General features: G+C 36.3%; 1 protein-coding gene and 1 non-coding gene across 3 annotated transcripts; both read right to left on the reverse strand.

Annotated features, from left to right (window-relative positions):
• Positions 1 to 1,562: 1,562 nt before the first annotated feature.
• TRA2A (transformer 2 alpha homolog) lies at positions 1,563 to 21,842 on the reverse strand. 2 transcript variants are annotated; one of them, XM_058527238.1, is made up of 8 exons: positions 21,669 to 21,842; positions 11,132 to 11,265; positions 7,713 to 7,878; positions 6,300 to 6,488; positions 3,884 to 3,999; positions 2,636 to 2,758; positions 2,248 to 2,315; positions 1,563 to 1,831 (listed from the first exon to the last, which is right to left on the reverse strand). In XM_058527238.1, the coding sequence occupies exons 1-8, from the start codon at positions 21,702 to 21,704 to the stop codon at positions 1,821 to 1,823; spliced, it is 843 nt and encodes a 280-aa protein (XP_058383221.1). In that variant the 5' UTR covers positions 21,705 to 21,842; the 3' UTR covers positions 1,563 to 1,820. The 2 variants fall into 2 exon arrangements, with proteins under 2 accessions (XP_058383221.1, XP_058383215.1); XM_058527232.1 differs by having other exon boundaries at positions 2,636 to 2,761.
• LOC131400651 (U6 spliceosomal RNA) lies at positions 4,751 to 4,854 on the reverse strand. Its single transcript, XR_009217392.1, has one exon. It is a non-coding gene; the product is annotated as a U6 spliceosomal RNA (small nuclear RNA).
• Positions 21,843 to 23,489: the final 1,647 nt, after the last annotated feature.

The raw sequence follows: 23,489 nt of genomic DNA on the forward strand, positions 1-23,489 counted from the left end.
TTTTGTGGTTCTATACAGAAGAGGCCCAGAAATACCAAAATATCAATACTAAACTTTTATTTCTATATCACATATTCACACAATCTAACCTTTAAGCCTAATATCTATGCACATATAGATAACATTATACCTATGCAACCACTACTTCTGAGAGCAGTTCCTCCTTCTATTAAAAGAACTTGCCTCTTGATTGTTGAAACCACACCTCCCAACGTGTTCCTCTCCCCAGTAGCGCCCAGCCCTTGGTTATTCTCTTTGTCCTCTCTGACCTCCCTTCTTCTTCAACATTCCAAGTATAATACTGCCTTAAGGCCATTACATTTGCTATTCCCTATACCTAGCATGCTCTTCCCCTAGACATCCACAAGGCTCCCTTTCTCACCCTCAGATTTTACTCAAATTTCACCTTCTCAGGGAATCCTTCAAAGACTGCCCTCTTTAAACCTGTATGCCCCTTAGTCCCCTACTCTCCTTCCCTGTTTTTTCTCCATTAACACATGTGATATCTGAATATTATATTTTTAATTATGTTTAGTGTCTCTTCATATGGCTATTAATTCTCTTGCATATTGCGGCTAATGTTTTCACTTTTGTTAATATGCTGCTTAAATCTTTAAAGTACTCCTATAATCAACATATTAATATTCTCTTTAGGGCAGTGATTCCTAGTCTTCTAATACCTGGCTTTACACTCGTTGAAGTATGTTTCCTACTAGCATTGGGCTTCTTGAAGACCTATTGTTTCTTTCCTTCAGCATGGTGCTTGGTAGTGAATACTCTTAATATTTATAACTTGGTCCACAAAAAAGAGGAGGGAAGAAAAACAAGAGTTTTTAAAGACTGAAGAAGAGACACAGATTATGCATTCAAGTGTAAGCAAAAATGTTAGGAAAAAGGACTGGTTCCTAAATCAATCCAGTTATATTTTCTCATTGTACCACAATAAAGAGACAGTCCCATTTTCAAAGAAATTAACTTTTATTTGAAAGGAGACTTTTCCCCACACGTATCTTCTACGGACTGTAGTATACAATGCCTGCCTAACTATTGTCCCAATTCCAAAATTTCTAACAGCGAAGTATACAATTGCTCTAAGTAATAAATAAATCCTTCACTGATTAAAGGAATACTTAAACTTCAATAAACTGAACGCGAAAATCACACTTTAAGTTTGTTAAGTTTTAACAGATGTATTTTAAATACAACATGTTTTGTAGGAGTCCACAAGCTTTTCATTTCTAAAAAACAACGTATTTTTAGGGTTCAAAAATTCCGTTCTTCAAAAGAAATGACCAAGTGTTTTCTTCTATAGCTTCAAACTTTCTACATTACTTGCTCCATGCCAACCCAGACAAACCTGACATGACTTAACTACTTTATGTGTTACTATCTACTCCAAAAGAAAGTTTTAAAAAAGGAGTTCCTTGTAAATGCAGATCTCTAATACAATGTCTAATACAATATGTAACACAAAAGAAGCTTTAAAAAGATCATTTCTTTCCTCATTTGATTAGCCAAGAGTTAATTTTCTGTAAAAGCAAAGAAAACTCATTTACAAAGCATAACACTGGGGGTTCCTTTTTTACTCAAGATGTTCACTCAAAATGACAACAATTACACCTTTAAGAGGATAATAAAAGGAGTGGAAAACAGCAATACAATTGACAAAGTATAGATGCTAAATAAACCAAAGATTTTTTTAAGGGTTCTTTTTAAGGAATAGGAAGGATTAGAAGCTTGGAGAAATCCAGAATTAAACAAAAAAGAGAGAAAGAGAAAAAGAAAGAAAAAGATGTCCTCAACTGCAACCATTCTGTTTATCAATAGCGTCCTGAAAGGGGGAAAAAAAAAAGGTCAAAATGACAATTATAGTGACTTGCCTAATATTTTTCCAACTATATTAACAGTCACCATATACCCTAATTTTCTAAAATTAACCAGTAATTAGAAATGAGGTTCTTTTTTTTCTTTGGTCAGGAAGATCAGCACTGAGCTAACATCTAATGCCAATCCTCCTCTTTTGTGGTGAGGAAGATTGGCCCTGGGCTAACATCCGTGCCCATCTTCCTCTACTTTTATATGGGTTGCTGCCACAGCATAGCTTGACAAGTGGTGCACCAGTGCACGCCTGGGATCTGAGCCTGCAAACCCCGGGCCGCCGAAGCAGAGCACACGCACTTAACCGCTGTGCAACCTGCCGGCCCAGAAATGAGGTTCTTAATGCTACAAAAGCAAAACCGTACGTACTTGGGCTGTAGGAACGAGATCTTGATCGTGATCTATATCGACTATAGTAAGGAGAAGGTGATCTTCTTCTGTAGGAAATAAAAGATTCTTTAGCATACAACATAATCACTCCACTGAGGCGGATGAAAATAAAAATTCCCTGTCATTCAAAATAATAATGGACTCAAGATGATAACTATTAAGTCTTCTGTGTGTCAAATGATACCAAAATAGTAAGCATATGGCACAAGAAAATACTGGCAAATACAGATAATTAACCTCTGTTCTCAGTCTTAATACTTTTTTCCTACGTTCTCCAGAAAGCATCATACAAAGTCTATTTTAAATATGTGCCAAATACTATTATTATCATCTAATTTAGAACAGAAATCACAAGTTAAAACATTACCTGTACCGGTAATCATAGTCTTCATATCTGTCATACCCACGGTCATATCCTCTATCATAGTAAGAATCTCGACGTCTGCCACCTCCTCCTCCTCCACCACCGCCTCCACCACCACCGCCACCACTACTACAGAAAAATGTAAAAATTTCATACCAATGTGAATAATTATTTTCCAGTATTATTTAATACAAACTGGTACTTAAATAAAATAAAATGGAGTAAGGAGGGGAGACAAGGGAGAAAGAATAACCTTTTCATGCCAGTTATCTCCATGTCTCACTTTGCTGACTCCCATGGTATTCTGCTTTGGCTTCCCATTCATTACACAAATAACCAGGAATGATTTCACAAAATCTGTCCAAACTATAAACTGCTTTATTAATGCACTACCCAAAACAGCAGGACCTTTTCAACAAGGTGAAATAAAGCACTGTGCTTCACTTCCAAGCTTCATTTGAAGCTTGGAAACAGTACCAAATGCTAAGATGTGAGTCCTTATGACTAATTCAAAAGCAATTAATACACATCAAGAATAAAAAAGTAACCAACCCTGAACACCAAAGAGAATTAACTGTCTTACACTGAGGTCCAGCACTAAAACAATTTCAAGCTCTGGTATTTAAACCTCTGGCAGTGAATTTAAACTCGAAGCCCTTTCTTCTGCTGTTTTCCCAATTCCTAATCATAGGGACACTATTTTCACTTTAGTTTGCTGTAGGCTCTCCTTGCCAAATCCTACATTTCCCCCAGTAAGGTTTCAAATTAAATGAAAGCCTATATTCCTTCTTTCTCTCTTAAGAAATAAATATTGTCTTTGGTTGTATTACATTAAAAAACATTATAAAAGCCCCCACTTATGTTCTACACAATGTGAAAACTGGCTTTTTGTCCCCCAAAACAAACACTAATACCAGTAAAACCATTCCTTATATACAAAGGTTCCAAGGTCACATAATAATAGAAAGAGAATATTTAAAAAGCATATGATATTTTTCTAGTATTTAATAATCTTTTTGTTTAACTACCAAGAGCCAGGAATGTACTTCAATAGTTTTAATTTTTTTCCCTGCTCAAATATATATATATATATACAAAAAAATAAAATGATTCGAAGAATACATACAAATTAAATAACTTACAACTCTTAACATAGAAAAAAAATTTATCATTTGATTAATCAACATTTTGCATGCGTATCTGGTGGATTTCTGGCTCTTACAGTTTAGCTTAGGAAACTTGAAATCTTACTGAGTTGGTCTGCCCATGTAGATGCCTGGTGTAGGTGTGTGGGCCCTCTTGGTGATAGAATAATCCACACGAATTCTTCTACCATCCAGCTCCATTCCATTTGCCCTTTCCATAGCCTTTAAAGGAGAATAGGCACAGAAAGTCATGCATAATTCACCAAGGAGAAATTACCCAAACTGCAACAAATTTAATATATTTTCCCTTTGAAATTTCAAAACTCTAAACACTTCTTTCTCTATGAATAGAGTCTAAGATTTTACACAGTAATCCCTGCTATATGCCTGTCAATAGTATTGAGTCTTCTAATGTACACACGGACACATAAGCAGGCCTGTGCTGAAAGACTGGAGGCAGCTACAGCCATAGAAAAGGAACCATACAACTCAGGGAAGCCTGCATAACTCTTGAGGCTGCAGTATCTAGTTTCAGTCTAGGCAACTAAAAGCAGAAACTGCAATTCAGCTGACAAGTCTAAACTAATCAAGCCATTCCTTAGGTAACACACTGCCACCTAGTGAACTCCAAACATAAAGGAACTTCCAAACCTGCCAACAAGTGCTCCTCTCTCTATACCTGCGCTTACATTCCCCATCGCTATGCCCTTTGGCACTAATACCAACAAATGCAATAATAATTCAATCACTTTAACAAATCTGCAAGAAGTTCTTTGGAACTAAGTAAAGTTGCCATTTTCATTTTACTTTATCCAGAAATAAACCTTGGGGGGGGGGAGTGGGGGAATCAACAGATATGACAAGTTTCAATTGAAAAAAAAATTTTTTTTAAATTTTTTGTTTATTGCAGCAACATTGGTTTATAACATTGTATAAATTTCAGGTGTACATTATTATACTTCTATTTCTGCACAAAAATATGGAATGCTTCACGAATTTGCGTGTCATCCTTGCGCAGGGGCCATGCTAATCTCTGTATCGTTCCAATTTTAGTATATGTGCTGCTGAAGCGAGCACTGAAAAAAATTTTTAATTGTGCTATTGCTTGCATTTTCACTTCAGGTCAGATATCCTGGTTTTTCCACATTTACACATTTATCCCTTAATTGAGAAAAGGAATAAACAAATCACAGATATGTAACAGTAAGAAAAAGCCATAATACTGACAAATTAAACCATCAGAGTGCCTATTAGAGCATCTACCACAAAAAATGACTTACAACCTGGAGCATTATTTTGCCAGAATTATCTAGGGTTTTTCAACTTCAGTACTATTGACATTTTGCGACTGCTAATTCTATGTTGTGGGTGGCTATCCTGTGCACTGCAGGATGTTTAATATCATCAATGGCCTCTATTCACCAGATGCCAATAGCATCTATTAGTTTTGAAAGATACGCTTTTATTATGACTGTGTATGTTGCGATCAGACACTGCTGATTCATAGAGCAATAATGACCTATATTCAACTACTGTCAAGTAAAATACAAAAAAGAAATGCCAGTACTTACCATTTATTAAGGTTTGATAAAACTTTAATAATGAGCTTCAAATTTCTTCAAATGGAATTTCTTAACTCAATCACTATGAACTGTTAGTATAGACAAAACAAGCCTACTGCTTCCTTTATAATCCAATACCTAACACATTAGAAGAGCACTATTTCAAATCATTGACATTGATTAGGATCATTCTGTTAGGCAAATTAAGAATGGCACTAAACAAAAAAGTACCAATTCCTTCTATGTATTATATTTCAATTATAGAAAAGAACGATAGATGAATATTAAGAGAAGAGAAAAATGGGCCGCCGGCCTGGTGGCTCAAGCGGTTAAGTGCGTATGCTCCACTGCAGCGGCCCGGGGTTCGCCGGTTCGGATCCCGGGCGCGCACCGACGCACTGCTTGGCAAGCCATGTTGTGGCGGTGTCCCATATAAAGTGGAGGAAGATGAGCACGGATGTTAGCCCAGGGCCAGTCTTCCTCAGCAAAAAAAGAGGAGGATTGGCAGATGTTAGCACAGCGCTGATCTCCTCACACAAAAGGAAAAAAAAAAAAGAGAAGAGAAAAACAATGCTCTGTTATCTATACATGGGGAGCTAAGTAGACACCCAGAACATTAAACAGATTAAACCTAAACACTATATAATTTTAAAGTCAATTTAATCATCTGCTTGGAGCACGAATAAGGTTTATTCAAAAGAGAACACTTACAGACTTTACTTTTTTCATTTACTCAAACATATATTGTTCACTTTAGAAGGCCAGATTTCAACCAGAGAGTATTAAATGAAAAGGGAAACTGGCCATTCCAATTGTAACACTGAGAAATAGAGTTTGAATCAGGTCAGAGAATGAAAGTGGACATAATGTTCATGGAACTGGGAGTCTATTAACCAACTTTTAACAGTAACTCAATACTACAGTCATCAAATTGACAAATAATTATATAAACAAAATTACCTCCTTTGAGTCATCTATTCTCTCAAAATAAACAAAAGCAAATCCTCGTGATCGTCCAGTTCGCTGATCATAAACCACATTGACACCACTCAATGGTCCATATCGAGAAAATACTTCACGAAGATCTCTCTCTGTTGTGTACAAACTGAGGCCAAACACTCCAAGACAAGTGTTGGGATCTGGATTCGCCTGTTGAATAAAGATGACATTTAATTTTAATCTTCAAATTAAAATAAAAACACAGAGAAATATTTTGCTTAAAACATGTCACCCAATACACAACTATATTGTTTAAACTCACATGGAAATAAGAACCTAAGAGGATAAAAACTATCCATATTTTATAGTTCACAGTATACTCAGGCCTTCTTTGGAATATAGCCTGAATAAAAAACATCCTTACTCTCTAGCCCAGCAATTTTCAGAATGTATCCTAAGAATTTATCCTTAGTTTAATGCCATATTTCTAGTTTATTCAAATGTTTTACATCCCTTACACATTTGTACATAATCTGACTTTGTAATTGCTGATTAGACTCTCCTCCTCCATTTTCATTTTTTTGCAAGGATACGCTTTCAATGTTCCCATGATGCAGATTTGAAAAATAAATGAATAGATTTCAAAACATCATTAAATAATAGCACACTCCACCACAGTTAAATGATTCAGTATCACATGGGAGAAGCACAGCACAGCAATTAAGCACAGGAATGTCAAGAGCCAAGTAGCCAGGTTGAAACCTGGGCTTTTCCAGTTAGCCAAAAAACAAACAAACCTCAATGTCACATACCCAAGACTCAATTTCCTTATCCATAACACGGTAACTTGCCTCACAGAGATGTTACAAGTATTAAATGTATTGAAGAACTTTGCACAGTGCTCAATGTGTTAGCTATTATTACTACTACAGAGTTTTTGGTATTTCTTTGCCCTTTTCCTTATCTCAATGGTCTCAACTCAGTTTATGCTTTTCATTTTAATTCTTGGAATGTATCATTTCTTTCCAAATTTCATCTGTTTTATTTTTTTTTTTAATTTTATTTATTTATTTATTTTTCCCCCCAAAGCCCCAGTAGATAGTTGTCTGTCATAACCGCACATCCTTCTAGTTGCTGTATGTGGGACGCGGCCTCAGCGAGGCCGGACAAGCGGTACGTCGGTGCACGCCCGGGATCCGAACCCAGGCCGCCAGCAGTGGAGCGTGCACACTTAACCGCTAAGCCACGGTGCCAGCCCCTCATCTGTTTTAAATACTCAAAAGTCAAGAATAGAAATATTCATGCACTCAAGGATGTTGTTCCTAGAGCACCAGTTTTAAACAGTGGTCTAGCTCTCGTAAAAGCAAGCTATTATGTTAGGACTAAATACATAGGAAAGACAAAAGTTTTCATTAACTTTTAAAAACCACATACCCTGCTGCCTGTATGTCTTCTCCGGTTAGACATTGGAGAATGACTTCGGCTCCTTCGACGCCGGTATTCTGGTGTATATGACCTACTTCGAGATCGTCTCCTATGAGAGTGAGAATGGGATCTGGATCGAGTGTAACGTCTATGAGAATGCCTTCTTGACCTCGACCTTTGAGAGAAATAAATTTAGGTAAAAATACTGAAACAAAATGGCTAACTCCAAGGACCTATATATATATATCCCTGCTTATTCTCAGCTCCTTTCTCCCTTCTGAGGAAAGGGTATTCTTCCTCTTGTTCTCTTAATCACTACAATCTCCTCTTCATTCTCAGTCTATCCCTCCTACATTCACTCTTTTCACCTTACAAGTATGTATAAGGCTCTATATTCTTTAAAAAGAAAAAAAAAAACAAAACAAAACTACCACTAGGAAAGAAATTCTGCAATATTCTACGACATTATCCTAAGTGAAATAAGCCAGTCACAAAGACATATACTGTACGATTCCACTCATATGAGGTACTTAGAGCAGTCAAAATCATAGAGACAGAAAGTAAAATGGTGGTTGCCAGGAGCTGGAAGGAGCAGAGAATGGAGAGTCATTAACGAGTAAAATTTCAGTTTTACAAGATAAAAAGAGTTATGGGGATGGATGGTGGTGATGGCTGCACAACAATGTGAATGTATTTAATACCACTGAACTGTACACTTAAAAATGGTTAAGACTGCAAATTTTGTTGATGTGTATCTTACCACAAAAAAGACAAAACAAATCACCAATTACCACTACAATAAAATCCTTTGATTCTTATCACCATTCTCAATATAGTTCTATATTCCCTTCACTGTTAAGTATCATTTCCTTTCCAATCTTTCTTTAGCTCACTGTAATCTTGCATCTAAATTAATCCATCAAAAACCTAAATACCATCTAATCTAATAGTCTTCATGTCTTAAGTCTAATAGTCGCCTTCATTTCCTCAAGCGTTCACCATCTCACCCATCTCTCCATTGCTAATTCCCTAGTTCATCTCCTATCTCTGATTATTTCCAGTCACTCTCAGGCCTCTTTCTTTGCCTATAAATGCAACAATTTCTTATCTATTAGTATGACCCACCCTTAACTAAACACTACTGGTCTGTAGTGATGATAGTCATACAAAACAACTTCTGTAAGACATTCAATAAATGTTATAAAAGGTAAGGGCCAGAAAGTTTAAAAAGACAGTACACGAGTGAAGGGAATAAAGCTAACGAGGCAAGATCGTTTGAGACAAGGAAGGCTAACAATAAAGCTGGGAGACTTAACAGATATTACAAGGTAGATGGGGGAAAAGTGTTCTAGGAATAGCCAGAGCAAAGGTTCCTTGGCAAGAAGACATGGAAATGTGATTAGAGAATTGCAAATAGTACAATCTGCTAGGAATTAGGATACTTACAAAGGAAGTAATGAGAGTGAAGATTAGGAAACGATTGAGACAACATTGTGTAAAATTTTGAATATCGAGCTCAGAGTACAGATTTATTGAAGGGAGGCAAACAAAGGTTTTCTGAGTGGGAACAAAAATAAAATGAGTGGCCTATCTAAAAGAAATTAATCATTTCTGGGGTAGGATGGGGTATGTATGAATAAAACTTACGTATGAGCAAAGATATGAAACAGGCTCTTTCTCGTTTACCTTAGCACTAATTTATAGCCTCAGTTTAAAAAATAAATAAAAAACACTAATAAGAAAATCTGTCATTTAAAATATCAATTGTTACTTTTATTTTATTTTTTATAATTTTATTTGTTTATTTATTTTCCCCCAAAGCCCCAGCAGATAGTCACATGTCATAGTTGCACATCCTTCTAGTTGCTGTATGTGGGACGTGGCCTCAGCATGGCCGGAGAAGCGGTGCACGCCCAGGATCTGAACCCAGGCAGCCAGCAGCAGAGCGCGTGCACTTAACCGCTAAGCCACGGGGCCGGCCCTCAACTATTACTTTTAAATAGTAATGAAAAGCAAGATGTTAATTTAAAACGCTTCAAGAGTGCCTATCTTTTCTCTAAATCAGATAGTGACAAATATGAAAAAAATTAAGAGTAAGGGAATAGTGCGCATGCTATTTAATTTTCTCAGGTGACATATGAGCAGAGAAATGAATCAAGTGATATGAGAATATCTGAGGAAAGAGAATTCTAGGCTGAGGGCAGCAAGTGCAAAGGTCCTAAAATGAAAATATGCTCATTTCTGTTTCTACACCCAAATTCTATCCATTGCTATTCTGCATATATGGATTTAATTAAATAGAGTGGTTAGTAAATCTAGCACTGGGCTGGATCCTGGATACACCAGAAAAAAAGACGTAGCTGTGGACTTCAAGAAAAGTATAGCCTTTTAACTGATTCTTCTGTCTTGTGCCTCCTTAGAGACACAAATTATGTCTCTAATCAAGAAATTACGATGCCTTCAAACTAACTGTCCAAGTTGTTTTTAACTTTTCCCACCTTAGTATACCTGGGAAATCAGATACAGTGACCCTTGCAGTGGTTCACTAGAATTTTTGTTGTTGTCAGTGAAAGTGGTAGGGGCTCTGAATCACCCAGGTATTCTCCTCATCCCCCCAAATTACGTCTGACCAGAGTTCCGCCTTGGATCTACTGAGTCAGAACCTTCAGGTAACAGACATAGTTGGAAGGTGAATCTTGAAAAAACTTCTCAAATCATTCTTTTTTGTGTGTGTGAGGAAGATCAGCCCTCAGCTAACATCCATTGCCAATCCTCCTCCTTTTTGCTGAGGAAGATTGGCCCTGGGCTAACATCCATGCCCATCCGCCTCTACTTTATATGGGATGCTGCCACAGCAGGGCTTGACAAGCTGTGCGTCGGTGCGAGGCAGGGATCCAAACCTGCGAACCCCGGGCCGCCACAGTGCAGCGCGCGCACTTAACCACTGTGCCACAGGTTCGCCACAGTGCAGCGCGCGCACTTAACCACTGTGCCACAGGGCCGGCCCCTCAAATCATTCTGATAACCTGTCCAACAAACATTCATTAACCTTTTCTACAATAAATTACACACTAAGTCTCCAATAAAGAAAATTACCTTTTTGTTGTACAAATATTGTTGAAGTAAAATCAAACACTTATCCTCAAATGCCAAGCATATTAAAATCAATGGACATATATTTAACTTGTATTGTTAGCTAGTATCTGATAGATTAATTGGGCTAGGAGGTGATTCTACCTTATCTGAGTCTTTATCTAGAATATACTATATTCATTTCTAAACTCCAGTTTGAAAAAAACTACTTCATGATTGAGTCTTTGGTGAAATTTCTTAACAAAATGCAACACAAATGAGGGATTTGTTAAAAACCACTTTGCCCTGAAAAATCCAAGGAAAGCATTTAAAGTATTATTTTAAATCACACTTACCTGGATTTTGATCTTGATCGAGAATGGGATTCAGAGTGTTTGGAAACCCTTGATGGACTACGAGATCCTGACCTGCTCTCCGATTTTACACGAGCAGGAGTTCCCGTTGGAGATTTTGACTGAGAGCGAGACTCCTAACAAAGAAGACAGTATTACAAATGGCACTGGTCACGTAGATGCCTAACACCTAACATTTAAAGTACCGTAATTATTTATATTGATTGCTCCTGAAAAACAAATGGTTAGGCAACACCCTCCAGAAAAAATTTCAGCTCATTATTAACCCACTGTTAATACTGCTAACTGTCCTCAATAATTCCCTACTTGAACCAGATCACCAATTCTCTATTAACTAAGTAATCATGCAAATTCATCTACAACTTGATCATACAGACACTGGAACATAAACCATACATTTACTTAACCTAGGACCCATTCATTCTTCCAGATTCTTTTAATTCTACTTCACTCTTGCTTTCTACTTCTCTTCATTCTTCATTGAGTTTTTCATTTTTCATACTTCGTGTATTCTTCCCCAATTCAAACAATTCAAAATAGCCTTAAAAAAATATTCAAGTGCTTCTATCTGACCAATCTTCTGTTCAATTTTTTCCCCCATTCAATTTTAATTTTCTGATCTTTAATACTTTTCATTAGCCTTCTTTTATCTTGATTTATCTTCCACATTCTTGGAAAAAACTCTTCAATTTCTTCACGAACATTAACCTTAATGGAAAAAGAACATTTAGTATATTTAAGCACGTGGGGATTATAAAACTCTGCTGGAGTTCAGAATGTTATCTACCAAATGGTAAAGCCAGCAGGTAAAGTGCAAATAACTAGTTTATTAAAAAAACAATTTTATAATCTTTAAAATTGTTCAAAAGTCTAGTTTCTAACAATTAAAGAGAATTTACTGAATTTCTCTAAATGTTTTTACCATACTCTTCACCCTCCTCCCCTTTCATGTTTCATCCTAGTTCCTAAAATGTGAACAATTTTAATATAATACTTAATTCAAGCATAAATCTAACATTAACTGTAACCCCCCCACCTACGTCTTAAATTTTCACTAATTTATCACCTGAAGATTCTTAGTGATCTTAAAATGTTTTCACTAAGCCATGTTAAGATATCAAGATAGAACTGAAGCAAAGCATTCTAGGCTGAAATATCTGTACACACCTATCTAAACTCGCACACTATAGGACACATGCTAAGGTTCAAAGAGGTAAAAACAAAAAAAATTACTAACATCTTCTCTCAATTTTGTTTGACCACTATCTTTGTTTACTCTGACTTAACTAGAAAGATATGTTCTGAAGTAAAACAAAGATACTAAAAAACTGAGGGGAAAAGAAAACATGAAATTCTTAAAATTTCCCCTTTGGCTTATAAATTCCTAATATATGTATTTTTGCAACTGTGCCATTTAAAAATTCTATATTATCCACGAAGTATCACAAAATTAGTATCAGTGTCTTTATTTTTGACCCCATCTCTTCTGTTCATAGTTTTTGCATATTTTATGCAGTTATGCATACTTGTACTCCCTTCAGTGACTATATCCTGTATCAGAAAACTGACTGACTTCTGAAAGAGTTGGATATAAATCAAAACTTTCCAAATCAAATAATTTGAAACTGATTAAAAGCTTGTTTTTTAATTTGACAGATATATGAGGCACTTATGACCAAAGCAGGATGAACAATTTGGTTTCTTCGTCCATTTAAGCCTTAATTATTAGTGTAAATAATTATCCCAATTTCACACCAATTTTCATTTACGCCATAAGACTACCGTGCAATTTCTTTAAAACTTTTCCTTTACTTTCCGTTTAATGTCAAAAGCCTTATTTATCAAGAACTGTACTAATACTCCCTATTTATTTTTTTCAGATAAAAACAAAACTGAAATATACGGCTACCTTTCTGTTCAATATCAACCTTTCCCATTTAGCTACCTACAATAAGTCTTTCACCACATGTCAGATACACTCTAAATGCCTGGACAAATGCCTGGAGCAGGCACAGCAACTTAGGCTTTTTCATTCCTTTAAACTGTAAAAAAGTAGCATATTCAGTACTTTAAAAAAAAAGTATGGCTTATTTGCTTGTAATTGAAGTCTCACGGGCTAGTTCATTAACTAAACTGCTAAGAATACCTTCCTATCTTTTGACTTTCTCCTCTATAAAACAGATCCTCTGGTATAACATTTACTTATGCCATCACTGAATACCAGTAGATTGAATAGTACCTATAAACTTTACAGTTCTCATTATACATACATATCAGAAGGCTGTGTGCTCTGTGATACTGCAAAAACCTTCAATTTTACTAAGATAAAAATCAGAATCTTATGTTAAAACCCCAAATTTATTCTTAAATGTTTATGTGAAGAAGCCTTCTAGTACAAGATAAAAATTTTATGGTACAAATATGTGTATATTTCATTTTCAAGTCCTCCCTCATAAACATAACTAATGGTTAAAAATTATTCAAAAGTGCTGAAAATTACCACTTCTTAGGAATTAATGTAAACAAGGCAACTCAGTAACATCCTAAAATTTACATTTTAAATCCCAGTTCTGGCACAGCAACTCATCGGAAAAAATGCAATTTTCTAGTTTGTTAACAAAGCATTAAGATATGACAGAGTATCTTTTCAAAAGACATCAACATATTTTTAAAGAAGGCTTGCTTTTTATTATGCAAGGTGTCACAAATACCTAACCTCCTCTGTTGCCTACCCTTCAAGTTTTATATCAGGGAAAACTAAATCTGCATAAATTTCTTCATGGAATCATTCAAGGTTAAAAAACAGTCCTCTTAACTCCCCTTTAACTCCTACTTACAAAGTTGTCACTATCATTTTAACCTCCAAAAACAGTTTAAAGACTTAACTAAAAAGGTAAATCAATAACTGTCAGTACACTTAACCTAAAGAATAAACTACAAAGCATAAAATAAACTTTTACTTCTTCAAAATTATTTTGACTATAATACGAAAAAAATGGCCTGTCGTAAGAAATGGTAGCTAACAGAGTCTTCACGCACAGAAAAATGGTCATATTAATAGTCACCATTTTTAAGTAACTTATTTCTCAAAAGCTGGTACCAAATACATACTATTTTCACTAAACTGTGCATTAGAAACCAGGCTACAATAAGCCCTTTATGGACAATGCTGGATTATCCTTTTCTACCCTTGACCATTTCATTATGAAACGATCATTTCAACTTTTTTCAAAGAAAGTCATAAAACTATTCAGAATTTGGAAACTGAATCGAAATTGCAAATAGAAAAAAATTAAATACTGAGAAGGTGTGGTAACTGTCCTGTTTCACTAGACTACACTTAACCTGCACTAAAAGCTGTCCAGTCAAGAAACTCCACAAATTCCTCAGTAATCTGCATCCGGATGCAACAACCACTCAGTGACAATCTTTCTCAAGCAAAAAGAGGCTCAGGGCCAATCTTCCTCCCTCCCCCAAAAAGCTGCCTAGTTGAAAGGGGCGGATTAACGACTCAACCAAATCTTATCATGAATTTTAAAAGCAATTTTAAGTTAGCTTCCAGTCTACCTTACCTACTATAAACCAGAAGCCAAGCAGAAAGTTCTCACAGTACAATCTGCTTAAATGGCGTGTGTTTGTTCTTTTTTCTATTATTATCAAGGTACCTCTGGTGGCAGCTGAAGGAGACAGCCAAAAATAAAAAGGAGGGAGCTAACCATGAATACTAAGAAAGTACTACAGTGTATTCAATACAAGCAGTCTAAGAACCAACTTTCTTTTATGTGTTAAAATACGGTTGTATTTTACACACTGTAAATAACCACATAACCATGTACTACTCTTTCAATCAGGAAAAAGGGTTATTAAATACATGCACATATTGTTGCAGAACATGAACTACAGAACATGAACAATTCCTACAGCAAGCAATAACTGCACTGTCTTTTAATACAGCTAGTATATTATAGGGGGAAGAAAAAAATTCCGACAATATATATGCTTAGTACTTAAAACCCATTAAAATAAACACATAAACCAATCTAAATGCTATGCTGTAACCCATTCTAATATTACGGCAAGGCAAACTGTATGCCAAGTAATTGGGCCAAGTTTACACAAATTCAGATCTCTATGAATATAGTATAAGCTTTTAAAACAAAATTTCTCAAAACATATTTTCCTAATACTTTATGAAACTGGAGATCTATTTCTATAGAAATACATTAGTGCATTTAGGTAAAATATATGTCCAAAAGATGGAGAGTGTACTTAGATTACCCAAATAACTTATAATATTCATTGTACTAAGAACTTCATTCTTTAGGACTTGTGGGAAACCCGTGTTTACTCAATTCTTTATTTTCGGCCCATAGAAATAGCAGTTCTGCCTCCTTCCTCTTGGGTATGATAGGCTGCTTCTTTTATAGACTCTTACTCAGGCTTATAAAAGAATTACTTCCAGTCTCTTCTTAACCCATAACTGCTATCAAAGCAATTTCTTAAAAAGAAAATACCAACTGCTCATAACATTAGCTGTTTTTAAAGGATAATTTCCCCTCTTTTAAGATCATCCCTGTATGCTGCCTGCTGAGTGAGATTAAAGTGGTCTTTGTATCTGAAAGGCTCACAGATGCTCTAACACTGCATGTGTCTCTTCTCTAAAATTTGGAATAATTCTGGGAATACCTAACATAAATTAATTAGGAATTGGCACTTACACATATATAATCAAATTTAAACTCATGTCACAACTGTGAAATTACCTGTAAAATTTATACTCCTTCGGACAAATTTTAAACATGGCTCATAAACCAGCCAGCTTATGTCATGACCAACTGTAATGTCCAAAAAGCTAGTGTGTAAGTGGCAATTTCAATGGTACAGAAAACAAGTTTATAAGGACTAAAGTGGTTTAGCTATATTAAAAGCCCAAAACAAACTACCAAGAACCTGTTACAGAATTCTATACTTATGCTCTCTTCTTCTAATGTCATGGAGTATTTATGAATCTTGAATAAGTAAGACTACAGGGCCTCAGTTTAAAGGAAAAATCACACCTTGTCTTCTACTTCAGATTGGTCAGGCCTAGTCACTTACACCTTTGGTGAAAATCCTGAGAGAATAAAGATTACACACAACTATATATGGCAGTAAACTGAAAGAGGGAGGGGAAACCACATTTCCTTTTATTATTCCCCTCTCAACTTTTTTTTTTTTTTTTTACAGTGTTTATTGATTCTTTTCCTCATCTGATCTTCACCGTTTTCTCATCTCCACTTCTGTCCTGCTAAATCTGTTAGGACATGCGAACAAATAACAGTATTAATTCACTTAGCATGTGAATATATACCTTTTACAAAGGTCCCAGAGTTAGTTATTTGATGCCTGAGGGAGTGATACTACCAAAGAGAAGGTTTTCACACTGTCAGGCAAGTTCTAGGAAACTATTATGCTGATTATTCACGGCCATTTCACACTTGTTACACTACATGTTACACCACAGGTAAATCAGTTCATTTACAAAATGAAGTCCATAGAGACAAAGTTTATTTGTATTTTTTTTATGACTCTCACTCCTAAATATTTAAATCCCTTGATATTCTTTCAGATCCCAAGACTCTTTATTCTTATTTTAATGATGGTACAAATCATAAGAAGCATCTATGACAAATATGTCAAATTACAGTTATGCAATATGGGTACAATTAGTTGCATTGCTCCTTTTTAAAATCCTGCCTTCTATATATTGAGCAAATTAAATTAGCACTCTTCAGTGAAAGAATCTCAACCATAAAAATTTGAACGTTAAAATATTTCCTTAAGTTTACAAACTTTTTGCTTAAATGATTGAGTGGAATAAAAAAGCATTAAAATTGGATAGATGATAGTACTTAACTTCAGGAAAATAAACCCAAGACAAACAAGATTCTCTCAGGTATAATACTACCCTACTATAAGAAAGGAAGTCTTATTCTTTTGTAACAGGGTGATGTGACGAGATATATGAAATTAAATTGCTGAAGAAGCTGAACTGTTTTTTTTTTTAAAGCTAAAGCGCTGACATTCTTATCTGTAAAATAGGGATTCAATTTTATTTGTATTCTTTTTTTAACAAAAAAAAAAGAGGGGGGGGAGGGGGAACCTCACTAGTACCCTCACATTTATTATTTTAAAATTTCACCAACGGAAATTTTTTAGCCCAGTTTAAGGGCTTTGTAAAAGGAGCCAGTCTCCAAGCTGGGTTTTGAATGGTGTAGTCATCGCCCCTATTATTACACATCAGGTTTCAGAGAAGGAAAAAACCCTTCAGCTATTTCTGCTATTCTTGAACAATACCTTAACACACACAAATTTTAATTCAAAATTGATACAGGTGAATTTGTGTTTTCCTTTTCACTTCTATCACCAATCATCTTGTATATAAAGAGTAGTAGTCTGTTAAAAATATTCCAGCTACTTAAGAACCCAGAACAAGCCCTGAAAAGGAGGCAAGAATAAGTAGCATCTTTCTCTTCAACTGTACTACAAAGCATAGACAATTGTGGAATTATAAGATGGACTCCTACATGACAAACGATCATTAACCTCCACTAAAACACTGGGCCACTGTATGAAAAAAAACTGGACTCAGTTTTTCTAGTTTCGTTTAAAAATTAGGGGTAGAGGGGGAATAAAATAAGTAAGGTGATAAGAAAAGCTTAATTTCCATTATCCTTAATTTCTATATAGGACAATTTTTTTTTGAGATCGCAATTCCACTATTACTTGAAGCTGTTTGAAGCATGCAATTCATTCTTTTTATGAGCAAACAACTCATTCTTTTTATGAAGATGACATGCTCAAGTGCCAACCTCACTCCCAGCTCCAAAAGACATTTCCACTCAAAATATTTCTGTTAACTTGATATACATCTCCCAAGCAAATTGCTTTAATGGACCCATTTATTCTAATGGCAACACTATTCTCCTGGACTCCTGGAAAATGCCTCACTCATTCTTTACATCCCACTGCTGTTCTGTTTAAACCAAATTTTTCATACTTTCTTTCCTTAAATATTTCAAGTGTGCCCTGTTGCTCTTCCTGTACCAGTCTCCGTTCTTCGCTAAAATTCCTTTCATTATGCCACTCCCAGAGTTAAGAATTCATAGATGGCGCCTTACTGCATACTGGATTAAGTCCAAATTCCTAAATCTAGAATTCAAAACCCTCCATTATCTGCCTGCATATTTAGTCAAATCTATCATCTCTCACTATTCCAGCAACTTCATTGTCACACTCATACAATTAATATTCATTTCCCTAATCATCAGATCCAGTGCAAGTTTTACATCCTAGTTAAAGCTTTCCCGATCCCCTCACAAAATTGCTCAGCTCCATTTTCCGAATTCCTTATTTTTTTAATTCTGTCACACAGCACTTGATTATATACTTACTTTTACCCAGAATTGAGCTGTCAGTCATCTCAAATTAGACTCCAAGTTTTCTTTCCCTCAAGAACACCTGGCCTTTAGTAAAAAGGCAGCAGGTGCTCAACAGTTTCACTTCAGGCAGAAGGGAATTTCGGTTGATTAACTTTTAGGGTCACATAACAAAATTCAGCCAATTAAATTTTCTTTCTTAAAGTTCCTTTACTCCAGTCCTTTAAAATGGAAGAGACATTAATCTATAATGGAAAATTAAGCTCCTGTAACTGTTTTTAGCCAACTCCGTTAATGGCTCTGAGACACTGAAGTACAGTGTGCTCCTTTTAAAAAAGTAAATCAAAATATATATAGCATAGTGTATGAATGCAATGAGCAATGGACTGGGACGTGTAAATCTCAGATTCCTAGCTGCATGGTCTACTGGGCCTCAGTTTTTAATACCTAAAATTGTAAGAGTACTCCAGCCCTTGCAAGATAAATGTGAGCAATAAATTAGAAAATATGTCAAAGATGGGGGGGGGAGAGATTCTAAAATGCTATACAAGTAGGAACCATTAGTTATCAGTCGTTTCCTTAAGGTATTTCACAGGCTCCAGAAAGTTACCCTCTAATTCTAAATATCTTTTCAGTGAGATGAGGTTAATAACTGCCCTGTTTATTTCGTGGATAAAGTAAATGAAATCTGAATTTCATTTACTGACCTGTCAGTGTTTTCTCTAATTTGTTTTAGTCAAAAAGTTTCAAGTATAACTACTTAAACTTCTCAAAAACATCATTTCAAAATCTTTTTGAGCCCCTCTAAAAGGTTACTACATTTAAATACAAAGACAAGACCACAACAATTGTATTCTATAAAAACTTTTTAAACTGGTTTGTGGTTAGAAGATAAAAGATCACCGTAGTTTAAAAACCAAAAGCATTAGTGAAAATTAAATTGCTTTAAGAAACAATAAAAAAAGGTAGAAAAGCTTCTGGCATTCTTCTAATTCTTTAACCAACTACAAATAAAGACAATCACCTCAACCTACCAAAAAAAATGTTAACAGGTGAGCGTGAATGTATTCAATCTACTGAGTTCATTCATGCTGAAATGTACTTGGGTTTCATGCATGAAAAAATATTTTCTACAACCACAAACACGTAAGAGGGGGGAAAAAGGTAAAAACCTTTTTTCTATTAAAATAAATTGTTAATGCTTACATACATTTTAGCTTAAAATTGGGTGGGACTCTTACATGTATTATTTTCCTAGGTGGGTAAGGTGGTTATCTAGAACTTGCTCTATTCCCCGACTTGAGGACTAATTAAAAAATAGGAACTTAGGGGAAAATAAGGTCCTCAAATAGTAGTGCTCTTCATTTCCCCATAAACCAAATCAAAACAAATTTTAACAGAAAAAATTTTGTACTAAAGTTAATGGAAGGAAGGATTAATAGGCACCAAAATTTCTTCCCTTAACCAACATTTTCAAAACAAGAAGCAGCTTACGACTGCCACCGAATATTTTTATTACAGGATTTTAAAAAACTTTGTTGGGACAATCAACACTTCATCCTAAAAAAACAAGCAGATTCAACTACTCATTTATAGCTATGGTCCAGATTTTATTTAAAAAGTCCAATCTTAAAGGCATTAAAAGTAGCTTTTTGTTTCTAACGTACTTAAATCTCTTTCCTCAAAAAAGAACAAAAGCCTAAACCGACCTTTTGATTTACAGCTGTCTGGTTCCAGAGGTTTATATTATGAGCTTCTAAAAAAGACAAAATACATTCCCTCCAGCACACATATTAAGTGTTTTTTTATGCGTTTCCCCTAGTGACTAGAATACCAACACAACAGCCAGAACATGCTGCCTGGAGATTTTGTTTTCTTTTCAGGGTTTCACACTAACTCACTTCCACCAATTTCCACTACGAGGGTTAACTTTGGAAATATAACTTAAACACTGATAAACGTTCTAGCACATTTAGGCTGAGAATAACGTATCTCCGTCATGTTTATATTCATCGACCCAAAATAATGAAAACCTTTGAGCCCTCTTTGCTGGGGGATGGGTTGAGAAGAGAAATGGGAGAGGACCTGTAATTTTCAGGTAATGTTTTGAGTTATAATATACACTGACTAGCTATTTTAAAATACTGAGCCATGATTATTTGTTCAGTTATGTAAATTTAAGACAGACGATGCCCTGTTTTTTTTTTTTTTTTTTTACCGTAAAAACCTGTAAAGGAGTAGTCAGTTTTTAGATGAAAGGTCATAGGAAGAAAAGCATTAGAAGTTGAGATATAAAGAATAGAAAAAAAACACCCAACATCAAGGAATTAGAAAAATAAGGCGTTAAAATAAGGCGTTATAGCATTTCCACATTCATTTTGAGGTGAAAGAAAGTAGAAGGGACATTAAGGGAAAAGGGCTCCTTGCGTAGTTTTCCCCTCACAGCTCTCGTCTTAAGAACGCTTAAGGGTCGGTGCGGTCGTTGACTAACCACTTCATTAGGCTCGTCCCACCTTCAACCTCAAGGCTTTCGCCTTTATAGACGCAACGCCGCCGGTTCCAACAGAGACGCGGCCGCTCACTGCAATAGAGAGCCAAGGAGACACAGGCCCCAGCTAGTCCCACGCCAGCTTCTCCCCGCCCAGACGACAGCCCCGCGCACTTTCGACCCCGAGACCCTCTACGGTGCTCGGGGTCGCCAGCAATGCCACCGCAGGAAGCACCTACCACTATGCGGCCGGAGGGGAACTCCCTGCCGTCTCCTCCCGCCCCACCGTGACGGGGACCCACACCTCCAACAGAGATAGGAAGCCTTAGGGTTGGGGAGAAGGGAGGGCGCACTGCCGGGGGAAATTGGACCCAGGAGTCCAGGTACCAGTCAGTCTCCAAAAAAGGAGGAGGAGGGATATTCGTGGTGTTTGGGGAAGAAGTGGAACCCAGAAGCCATCTTGGGATGTGAGGAAGCAACCGCGATGGCTCCAGAGGCTGCTCTCCACGGGCCCCCGCAGAACTCCGCACAACCCCGCCCGACCGCGCCTGTCCCCGTGAAACCCCGAGCATCGGGCCGCCGCCGAAGACGGCTCCCGCGGCTTTGTACTCACTCTGCCCTCGAAGTTGTTCTCCTCTACATCACTCATGTCGGCCAGGCGCTCCCCAGAACTAAATAAGAGACAAGTCTCGGCTTGAGGGCCTATGGCCTAATCAACCTGCTGACTCGACCGTGGGGAGGAGGAAAGAGTCAACGGCCTCCTCACTCCACTCCCACTCGGTCGCAGGCTCCGGCAAAATGGCGCCGATACCGCCAGAAACCTTCTGGCCTCCCTAGTGCGCGACGTAAAGGGGCGGGTGTCTCTGTGACGTCACGAGGCCCCGCCTCCCGCGAGGCTCTTTGGAGGTCTTGGCCCAGCGCCGAGGGATGGGCGAATGCCGGAGCCTGGGCTCGTTGGAACCAAAACCCCGCAAATAAACTCCAAACTTCAGACTCCTTTCCAACGCGTCAGTCCTTTCGAAGATTTTCAGTCAACAGATGAGCCTTTATTGACCTTGGCCCCTTTAAATATTTTCCAAGCGGATTCTAATGAAACAGAAGAAACTGGGAGCGTATATATAATGAATAGGCTTTTGTTTTTGGATGTGTTCAGCAATTTATTACTTTTCTTCAACATTTGCCCTTTGTAATGCTATCGAAGTAATACATGCACAGATGGGGTTATAATGAAAAGTCACAGTTCCTTGTATCACCCCTTCCTGCCTCCAGTCCTTTCTCCAAGAGACAACTGTGTCAATTTTATTTTTTGTGATGCTCAGCTTCCTGTTACTCTTTTTTGACTTAGATATTTCTTTATAGCTTTGTAGCTGTAAAGACCTCCCAAGTCCAGCTACTTGATTCCCAAACATGGTAATAATTTCTGAGATGACTTTGAGCTTTATTTGTATTTTGAAATTTTTAAAATTAGTTTCCTCTTAAAATTTTTATTTCCCGTAATACTTTGGATAAAAGGTTGACATGGACCTTCAATCATGTTCTATGTTAGGAAAGTTAATTGAACATTATTATGAAGATTGCTACCCCTGGGCAAGACTTCAAGATTTGACTGTGTCTGCTGTTCATAGAGGTAAAAATATATAACATCTACTTTTTAAAAAGATGTTGAATTTTATAATGAGGGAATAAGGCTTATAGATTGGAACCTCCCAATCAATCTTAGCACTACTAAAAGTGAGACAACCAGACATGATATACCTCTTGATGTGATGCAATAATAACTACACATCGCCTTCTGTGAAGTATTTTGTGGTCCCTCCAAGTTGATCTCAAATCTAATTCAGCCTTAGATCTAACCAACAGTTCACAAGAAATAGAAAAATAAGTCCAAAAAAAAAAAATACCAAGAGGTAGTAATCAGCTTCCACAGGACAAATAACCTAATTTCCCCAAAAGATTAAATAAATCTAAAAATAAGAGTGTAGGAGGAAAGGTGGACTGTTGAAGACTAAAAGTCTTAAGAGACATAATTAAACATGTACCTTATAATCTTGATTCAAACAGAGCAACTGTTTTGAGACAGCAAAATTTGAATAAGGACTGGGAATTTGATGATATTATGGAATTTTATTAGGTGTGATAATGGTATGGTGAATATGTTTAAAGAAGGAAGTCATTAACATGAAATGACATATCTGAGATTTGCTTTAAATTATTCCAGAAAAAAGACCAAAATAATACAGTAAATATGGGAAGGATACTAGTTGTTAAAATTGGGTATTGAGTACATAAGAGTACTCATAATGGGAATATAAGGGTTACTCTCTACTTTTGTGTGTTTGAAATTTTCCATAATAGTTTTTTTTAATATTGCAAGAAACTATTTTTCTTTTGTTATATTAAACTGACACTGAAAGCACTTTCAAAAGAAAAGGTC

This window comes from Diceros bicornis, chromosome 3, assembly GCF_020826845.1.
Source record: "Diceros bicornis minor isolate mBicDic1 chromosome 3, mDicBic1.mat.cur, whole genome shotgun sequence".
NCBI lineage: Eukaryota > Metazoa > Chordata > Mammalia > Perissodactyla > Rhinocerotidae > Diceros > Diceros bicornis.

Excerpts from the sequence above, each read along its gene's own strand:
- TRA2A (XM_058527232.1), bottom strand. The coding sequence starts at position 21,704 with ATGAGTGATGTAGAGGAGAACAACTTCGAGGGCAGA. Across the intron at positions 7,879-11,131 it reads CGATCAAGATCAAAATCCAG|GTCGAGGTCAAGAAGGCATT; the intron begins GTAAGTGTGATT and ends TTTCTCTCAAAG. Across the intron at positions 2,316-2,635 it reads GACTATGATTACCGGTACAG|AAGAAGATCACCTTCTCCTT; the intron begins GTAATGTTTTAA and ends TATTTCCTACAG.